Source organism: Nymphaea colorata, chromosome 6, assembly GCF_008831285.2.
Source record: "Nymphaea colorata isolate Beijing-Zhang1983 chromosome 6, ASM883128v2, whole genome shotgun sequence".
Taxonomy (NCBI): domain Eukaryota; kingdom Viridiplantae; phylum Streptophyta; class Magnoliopsida; order Nymphaeales; family Nymphaeaceae; genus Nymphaea; species Nymphaea colorata.
In genome coordinates this window covers 20,632,785-20,642,226 of record NC_045143.1, presented here as the reverse complement: position 1 = coordinate 20,642,226, position 9,442 = coordinate 20,632,785, and the positions used below count along the sequence as shown (strand labels likewise).

The 9,442-nt window shown below is 40.4% G+C and overlaps 1 protein-coding gene across 1 annotated transcript; it reads left to right on the top strand.

The window, feature by feature from the left end:
- The first annotated feature begins 5,586 nt into the window (after positions 1-5,586).
- On the top strand, positions 5,587-9,236 carry LOC116255571 (hypothetical protein At1g04090-like). Its single transcript, XM_031631439.2, has 2 exons — positions 5,587-5,738; positions 7,515-9,236. The coding sequence occupies exons 1-2, from the start codon at positions 5,654-5,656 to the stop codon at positions 9,062-9,064; spliced, it is 1,635 nt and encodes a 544-aa protein (XP_031487299.1). The 5' UTR covers positions 5,587-5,653; the 3' UTR covers positions 9,065-9,236.
- The last annotated feature ends 206 nt before the right edge of the window (positions 9,237-9,442 follow it).

The following is a 9,442-nucleotide window of genomic DNA, read 5'->3' as shown; positions in this document are numbered from 1 at the left end:
TGTATGTTTTCAGGTAGACCGAGCACGTCCCGTCGACCTTGAGCGACCAGTTTCGAAGCTCGAGGCATTTTGAAGATTTTTCTGGACGCGTGACAGGTATGGCAACATTCCAGGCAAATCCTTACCTCGGGCACTGTGTTAATGTTTGTTCCTGGGATCGTAGGATCTTAGGATTGTGATGTGATTGATTGATTGATTGTTTGGTGAATGAATGTGTGTATGCATGCAAATGCTTTGATATCTGATATGAGGTGTTTTGAAAAGCTATTAGAAGTCTGATTTGAAATATCACGCATTTGCATGTGCATGCTAGAATTGATAACTGTTTAGGACAGATGAGGTGGGGTATCGAGTCAAGTGTCTCATCGACCCAAATTGTGCATTAGAAAGCATCCTAGAATGATAACTGCATAGGACAGCTACGAGTCCATCACAGATCAAGACTACTCTCAGTGGTTTGGCTAAGTTTTTCAAAGATGTGATTATTTTGATAATAAAAATGAATGTTGTATTTGTTGAGTACACATTGCCGTGGGCAATGATGCAAATGATTGAATAGAGGGTAGCTGTATCCATATTGTTGAGCTAGCTAGCCAAAACTGTTGTTGTTATGTGTAGCCCTCGTATGGAGGCAATTGGAGGTGTGAGTCCACTCGTGAAGTGAACCAACCTCATGAGCTAGCCAGTTAATTGTGTTTGTGCAAGGATAATTGTAAGAATGAAAGAATAAGAGATGAGAGGCCAGTGAGATGTGGCTATGTGTTGGGAGTTGTCCCACCTTCGCCACTGGTCTCGCCTGTTCGAAGCGCAGGCGGTACAAGGCCCCAGGGTACTGTTGTGTGACGTGCTTGGAGCATGGGCTCCCGCCTTCCTAACCTGGGTGTCTTAGGGAGGGATGAGTATCTCTTCGTGGAATTCACACATCCATGGATGAGTGCTCTACCGCTGCAGTGGATGGAAGGATCCATACTGTTTTGGGCCACCACGGGGGTTTTCTCTCGGCTATAGACCGCCCGCAGTGTGCACGTGCCTGTGTTTGTACCCACAGGAACTGTCAATTCACTGAAGTTAATGAAAATGAAAGCATAGAAATGAAATGTATGCAAATGATATTAGTATGAATGAAGTGTGAATGAGAACGATGCTTTATTTCTGAATTGCATGTGGTTATTGAATGTGGTATTGCGGACTTTGTGTGTGGCCTTTACATGTTGAGGTATAGGTGAGGACTCCTTGATAAGTTATGTGAATGTGTGCCCTACCACAACATGATAGTAAATTGTTTCATAGTGAAAGTAAATGAGAAGAATGCGATTGTGAATGAAATGACATGTTTAAGCCTGACTTGCATGTGATCTGAAATTGTGTGACTGTGGCCATTGAGTGGCCTTTGCATGTCGTGTCCTGACACGACATGATGATAGACTGTTCTGATGTTTGCTCGTATATTTGAGCCATACCTAAGAGGGTTTGGACTTTTCCTGGCTTGTTACCATACTGCGAAGGCTAAGCCTTCAGTTGTTTCCTTTTTCAGGTTTTGGCGGACCCTGAGCAGCAGGTTGAGCAGATGGCTTCACTCACATCCTACTGGAGAGGTTTTGGGTCAATTGTAGCGCCGGCGTGTCTTGTTTTGGTTTTATTGATGTCTTATTTTTGTTAGGCACCAATGTTGTGAGTTGGGCATTTTTGTCATTGCACAAATGAACTGAAATTCTTATTTAATGGAAAGCTTTCTCATTGTTTTGCATTGTTTGGCTCATCTCTTTTGAAATTGTTGTGTAGTCGCGCCTCGATGCTTGATATTTTTTTTGAAAAAAAATGTTTTGAATGTCAAAAGGTCGGGGTGTGATATATGTGGACCTATAAATGTGACATCTAAAGGTGGAGTGTCATATTTTGTCACATTTATTGATGATGCATCCAGAAAGGTGTGGGCGTTTACAATGAAAAGCAAAAGTGAAGTAAGTAGTATCTTCATGACTTTTCATACAGCGGTTGAGCGCGAGACTGGTAAGAAGATGAAGAGACTGTGAACAGATAATAGTGATGAGTACATAGCATCTTCTTTACCATATTACTGTCAAAAGCGTGGTATTAGATATGAAAAGACAGTTCCATATACTTCACAGCATAATGGAGTTGCAGAAATGATGAATAGAACTATAATTGAGAGAGTTAGAAGTTTGGTATCTAGCTTGGTCAGATGAAGAGGTTAAGTATGATCACCTCAGAGTTTTTGGTTGTAAAGCTTTTATGCTTGTACCAAAAGAACATAAAACCAAACTAGATGATAAAACTATTCTTCTAATATTTCTTGGTTATGCAGATGATGAATTTGGTTACAGGTTATGAAATCCAAAGAATGACAAAATCTATAGGAGTCGTGATGTTGTCTTCAGAAAGGATCAGACGATTGAAGATGTCGTTGGTGACAAACAATCAGGTGTGAATACTAGTGGTGTTCATGAGCCAACCTATGCAGAATCTGAAGAACTTTCATCTGAGCATAGTGAGACTGATGAAGATGTAGAGGAAGAGGAAAGAGAGGTAAATGAGCAGTATACAGATGGCAGCTCTATGGAGATTTAAACTGATCATGAGCATGAGTTGGAGGAGGAGCTTCCTTCTCATTCAGAACCAATTGAGGAGTAATTGGGAAGAGGTAAAAGAACACGTATACGATTTATTAGATATTCTACTGATGAATATATTATGTTTATAGATAGTGGAGAGTCAAAATTCTATGCAGAGGTGCTAAATGATGTGCATAAAGATGAATGGATTAAAGCTATGCAGGAAGAGTTGAATTCTTTGTATAAGAATCACACTTTTGATTTGGTAGAGCTACCAAAAGGTAAGAAAGTGTTGCAGAACAAGTGAGTCTACAAGCCTAAAAATGAAGGTCAAGGCAAGTTAAGATACAAAGCTTGGTTAGTGGTGAAAGGTTTCAAACAGGAAATAGGTATTGATTTTGATGAAATTTTTTCTCCTATGGTTAAAATGTCATCTATCAGGATAATACTTGGTTTGGTGGCATGTCTAGACGTGAAGTTAGAACAGTTAGATGTAAAAACTGCTTTTCTTCATGGAGATCTAAAGGAAAAAATCTACATGACACAGCTAGAAGGTTTTGTGGTTGCCAGGAAGAAACACATTGTTTGTAAGTTAAAGAAGAGTTTGTATGGACTTAAACAAGCACCTAGACAGTGGTACAAGAAATTTGATGCATTTATGATAAATCAAAGGTATCGCAGGTCTGCTGTAGATCATTGTGTATACGCCAGACAGTTCTCATCAGGTAACTTCATTATCTTATTGTTATATGTAGATGACATGCTTATTATTGGACAGAACTGTCAATTGATTAGTCAATTGAAGAAGGATATGGGCAAATTCTTTGATATGAAAGACTTGGGGCCAGCACAACAATTGTTAGGCATAAAGATTATTCGTGATAGGATGGCCAAGAAGTTGTGGTTATCACAAGAGAAATTCATTGAGAAGGTGCTTAGCAAGTTCAGCATGAAAGATGCCAAAACAGTAAATACACATTTAGCAGCACATTTTAAATTAGAAAATGAGCAGTGTCCATCCTCAGCATATGAGAAAGAAAGAATGGAGAATGTACCCTATGCCTCCGTAGTAGGGAGTCTTATGTATGCTATGGTTTGTACACACCTAGACTTGGCTTATGCAGTTAGTGTAGTTAGTAGGTTTTTGTCAAATCCAGGCAATGAGCATTGGGTAATAGTGAAGTGGATCCTAAGGTATCTTAAACGTACTTAATAATTTACTGTTATGTTTTGGTGAATCTAATCTAGATATACAAGGATTTGTTGATGCAGACATGGCAGGTGACTTGAACTCTAGAAAGTCTCTTTCTGGTTATGTCTTTACTTTTGCAGGGAGAGCTGTATCATGGCAATTTAGATTGCAGAAGTGTGTTGCTCTTTCAACTACAGAGGCAGAATATATTCCAGCAACCGAAGCTTGTAAAGAGTTGTTGTGGATGAAGAATTTTCTTCGTGATATAGGCCTTAGTCAGAACACCTATGTGTTGCATTGTGATAGCCAAAGCGCTATACACTTGGCGAAGAATTCAGCGTTTCACTCAAGTACCAAGCACATTGATGTCAGATATCATTGAATTCGTGATGTGCTTGAGCAAAAACTGACTCAGTTAGAGAAGATACATATAAAGAAGAATCCTGCAGATATGATGATGAAGTCTCTACCTAAAGAGAAGCATAACATGTGTAGTGACTTAGTTGGGATGATTGTCTTTAAGGCAGTGTATTAATTATGTTCATTTTGTAGGTATGTTCCCTCTCTTGAGGCTGGAGGGGGAGTTTGTTGGGTCGGGTCCAGCCTCAAAAGAGGACCCGACTCGACCCGTCACTTAAGTGATGGGCGGGAGAAAGGCGGGCACTCGATGGTGCCCCTCCCACTTACGTCTCTCTCTCGTTTTTTTTTTTTTTGCAAAAAAGAGAACGGAAGGTCTCTTGTGTTGCACAGCAAGGGAGAGAAGGAGAAGAGGAAGGCAAGGAAGAGAAGATGGAGAAATCGCAGCAAGGCGCGTGGGTTGATCGGCACGCCAAGAAGAGAGAGAAAAGACAAAGAAGAAAGAGAAAATGAAAGGAGTCTTCATTGGGTGATTTTTTTCTTGAATCATTGGAGCTTTTTCTTTCATTCACATAAGAGTGTTATTGTTCTCTTGAGTTCACTGTTTTTCTTAAAACAGTAGGGATATTGCTGTTGGTGTATTTGGCTCCCTTTCTTGATATATAGAAAGTCTTTCTTGCCCGTGGTTTTTTACCCCATTATTTGGGGTTTTTTCACTTAAATTGGTGTCTTCTATTTTCTGCATTTTTAACATATATCTTAGCGTATATTGCTGCAATAATGGTGTTGGAAACTCGTTCTTATGCTCGCAGTACTGTGATTCCGTTTTTTCTGCAGTTTTGTGTTGGTTTGGCCTCTTTTATTGTTGTTGAAGCATTCTTTTTTGGGGATTACGACCATAACACCTCCTGCCCCTACCCTTTGACCCTTTGAGGGTAGCGGTTCTCCCCCGGGAGCAGGTACAAGAGAAAGAGCGACGAACACCCCTCCTTCCTCCTCCTCCATCATGCACAGCAATGAAAAAGAAAAAAACAGTAAAAACAAAAAGCATTTACAGACCGTCATGAAAAATGATGGACGACTTGAGTTTGATGTTTCCAAGTAGTCAAGAATAGTTAGAGTCACGGTTCAGCTTCCCTTATATATATATATATATATTTGGTGCGTTTTTCCTTTTTTTCTTTCCTTACTATTTTGTACTTGGTGACAACTTATCAACCGTTTTGTTAATGCATTTCCAATCACATTCTCTCTATCTCTCTCTCTTGCTCGCTCCCCCCAACTTGATACCCCCCAAACTATCCCAAACTATGTGCCTCATTTGCAAGTACACCGTTTCAAGGGCTAACGTTGCACATTATTTTAAGGATTGACTTACCTTAGGGTGACATATCTGTTGCTTCTACGCATCTTTTCCTTGGCGCCTGAATATTCCATTTGTACACGTTCTTCCCCCCAACGCAACGCCATTCCACTTCTTTCATATAAATGAATTTCATGACTCACCGCACAGCTCATCTTCTCTCTCTACATGGGGCATCGGCAGTCCTCTCCGAAGGGCCTTCCAATTAACTCAACGTTCAAATTGCCGTCTCAAGTACCAGCTTGGCCTCCTGGTAAGCAGTATCGATCGTTACTTCCTCCTCCATATCCTCACCATCTTCTCTTGCCTTAGAAAGAACGTTTCCTTTATTGTTCTGATCAGAAGTTCATTAGACAACACAGGCTTTCAATTTAGGAAAAGAAGAGCATTAAACGCTCACCTGGTATTGTAGTTTAATGTTGCCTCAAAAAGAGTATGTAAGAGGCAGATTTTTAGATCAATTTTTGTGAGTTGTATGCTTTTATGTTTAAATGGTGAGACATGGTAGCCTAAGTTGAAAGGTGTACCGTTGCTATCGTTGATCTCAATACAAACCCTGTAGGTAAGGGAATGGAAGGCCTTCCGACCTTTTTCTTTTAGCTGATGGGTAATTAACTTCTCGCTCATCCAAATATTGTAGTTCATTAGCATTAACTTTTGATGCTCACGTTTGAAAGGAAGAAATAATTTGATCTGTGTACGAATTTAGCCTGCTTTCTAGCATACCCTCAACCCGGTATTCGGGTGAAATTTTCACCCTCAAGCTTTGCCTTTCTCATTCCAATTATTGCACTTAAACACACAGGACTTTCCAAAATGTGATATTTTGACTCTCAAAATACTAATAAGTGTTTAATTAGTTGAAGCTTATCTATCTTGGAAAATTGTCACGTACAAGCAACGTCTCCCCGGGATTAAACGGAAGCCATGGTGCAGCGAAGCTTGTTATGCATGGCCAGTATGGTTAATTACAAAAATACTCTAGTTAATAAAAAAGAGAAAAAAAAATTATAATGATGACAAAGAAAATTTAAAAAAATAAAAAGATTAAAAATGACATTTTTTAACATAATTATCAAAGTGTCTCCCCTTTTCTTTTTGGCGTATATGAGTGAGCACCCAACTTACTCTCGTGGTGCTGTGCAATGACAATTTTGTTATTGCTTTTTTTTTTTCCAAAATTTTGCCACACGGTCGATGCAATGCTGAATTAATGTTGAGAACTTACAATTTCACTAGTTTAATTGATCGTCGACTTATTTGGAGTACCCAAGTGAACTTAGTAATGAAAGTTCAATAATTCTAGACCACTTGGGTTTCCAATTACTTACGGAAAGCTCTTTATGTAGTTAGATAAACCCATCCAATTGTACATGAAGTTAAGTTTTGCAAGTACAAATTAGGTAAGCACTGTATATATACAGTTTAATTTGAAGTCATGACTTATCACGACTTCGACTTTCGCAGTACATGTTCGCATTCGCTATCTTTCTTGACGTTGCAGCAGTTTCATTCTTTCCTCTTTAAGGGCTTGATCTGAAGGGTCTGATAAAGTGTCCATCGACATTTCATCAAGGATGTGCAGTCATGAGAAGAGGTTCATGTCTAAGACAAGTCACACTAGTTATGGATGTTATGCATTGGATTCATGAGATTCATCTGACTAAACTGCTAAAATAATTCTGACATGGAATAATATTTGACATCATTAATATCGAAGAAATGACAGCCAATCAGATCCAAATACAAATTCGTTTTTAAATAAACATATGATCAGATTCATATCGAAATTCATATTCCAATTCGGTTTTGCGGAAGACTTATTATGATGAAGTTGTAGTCAAGCAATCAAGCTAGGTAAAGATCTAAAGATCCCATTCAAAAGACGCTGCTTCTGATTAATCCTTTTCAATTTCAAAATGCTACTTTTTTTTATATGCATTGCGATATTATTATTTGTCTTAAGAAGAAAGATCGTTCGACTATAGTTACGTGTTCCTCTTGACAACGATGATCTGATACTCTATAGGTACTGGATTTGCAACCGGAAGCATAAGCCTCGGAGAGCTGGAGGTGTGTCAAGTTACAACATTTACAAAAATATGGTCTTACAATGAAGGTGGTGTGGACAACCTTGGCGCAAGTTTTTTCAAACCAGCCAGCATACCATCTGGATTTTTCATGCTCGGTTGCTACTGCCAACCGAACTCTAAACAGCTCTCCGGTTGGGTTCTTGCCGGAAAAGGCTCCCAAACTCTCAAAATTCCGGTAGACTTCTCGTTGGTATGGAGTAGTGAGTCTTTGAATATAAAGCAAGATGATCATGGTTACTTCTGGCTGCCAATTCCTCCTCAAGGCTACAAGGCTGTGGGTTTTATGGTGACCTCCACGCCGGAGAAGCCACCTCTTGATGAAATAAGGTGTGTTAGGTCGGACCTCGTCGACGAGTGCGAGTTGGACACGTGGGTTTGGGATCATAACAAGGATAATGGTGAGGTTATAAGCTTCTATAGTCTAAGGCCAACACATAGAGGAACCAGTGCTGTTGGAGTAAGGGTAGGAACATTTTGTGTCCAAGTCAATGGGGAACCCAATTACCTGACCAATGTAGGCTGTTTGAAGAACATGAGCCGTGACCCATTTTCTAGTTACATGCCTAGTCTCACACAAGTTGAGGCCATAATGAAGGTCTACTCCCCATGGATCTACTTCCATCCAGATGAGGCCTACCTACCTTCGTCAGTGCCCTGGTTCTTCACCAATGGAGCCCTTCTCTACCAAAATGGCAGCTCGACGCCGACCCCCATCGATCCGGCCGGGTCAAATCTCCCACAAGGCGGTTCCGAGGATGACTCGTACTGGATCGCGTTGCCGGTCAACGAAACTGATGCCGGGCGAGTCAAGAAGGGTGCCCTACAAAGTGCAGAGTGCTACTTGCACATCAAGCCCATGCTGGGTGCCACTTTCACTGATGTTGCCATATGGGTCTTCTACCCCTTCAATGGTCCAGCTAGGGCCAAAGTGAAGCTAGTCAACATCTCTCTAGGCAAGATTGGGGAACATGTGGGAGACTGGGAGCATGTAACACTGAGAATCAGCAATTTCTCAGGGGAGCTGTGGCAGGTTTACTGTTCACAGCATTCTAAGGGCACTTGGGTTGGTGTGGAAGACCTAGAATTTGAAGGGGGGAACAAGGCTGTGGTCTATGCTTCTCTACATGGTCATGCTTTATATCCAAGAGCAGGGCTTGTGCTTCAAGGGGACAGCAACTTGGGAATAGGGATAAGGAATGATACAGCAAAAGGAACCAAGATGGACACTGGTGAAAGGTATGTTGTTGTTGCAGGTGAGAGCTTGGGCTCGGTTGCTGAGCCTCCATGGCTGAACTATGCGAAGCGCTGGGGACCAACCATCACCTATAACATAGCGGTGGAGCTGAAGAAAGTGACGACGATTCTCCCTGGAAAGCTTAAGGATGCACTGGAGAGTGTGATCAGAAAGCTCCCTGCAGAAGTTCTTGGGGAGTCGGGACCTACAGGGCCAAAAATGAAGAGTAATTGGTCGGTTGATGAAGCTTGAAGGTCTTATAATATGATGATGAATGTGGAATCCATTGGGATTTATATGAAGGGGTTTTAATTAGTTTATGAACTTGCAATTAAGCTCTTGAACCGCAATTGTTAGGGGTTTGTGGAATCTATACCGACTGATCACTTGTAAAATACTTAATTTAATGATATATGCAGTTCATTCTAGCATGAATCCTTGTCACAAATATCGCTTTTGAAAAGTTATCAAAAAATTTTGAAAAGATCGAGATAGGATCACGAGAAATTCGTTTTTGCTGAAAATTTTCCAAGTCTTGAGAGATTTTCTGATATTTTCGTTTTACTTGTTGTTCTAAGAAATATCACGAAATTTTCGAAGTCTCACCATATCTGTGACAATGCTGACTTG

Excerpts from the sequence above, each read along its gene's own strand:
- LOC116255571 (XM_031631439.2), top strand. The coding sequence starts at position 5,654 with ATGGGGCATCGGCAGTCCTCTCCGAAGGGCCTTCCAATTAACTCAACG. Across the intron at positions 5,739-7,514 it reads AGTACCAGCTTGGCCTCCTG|GTACTGGATTTGCAACCGGA; the intron begins GTAAGCAGTATC and ends GATACTCTATAG.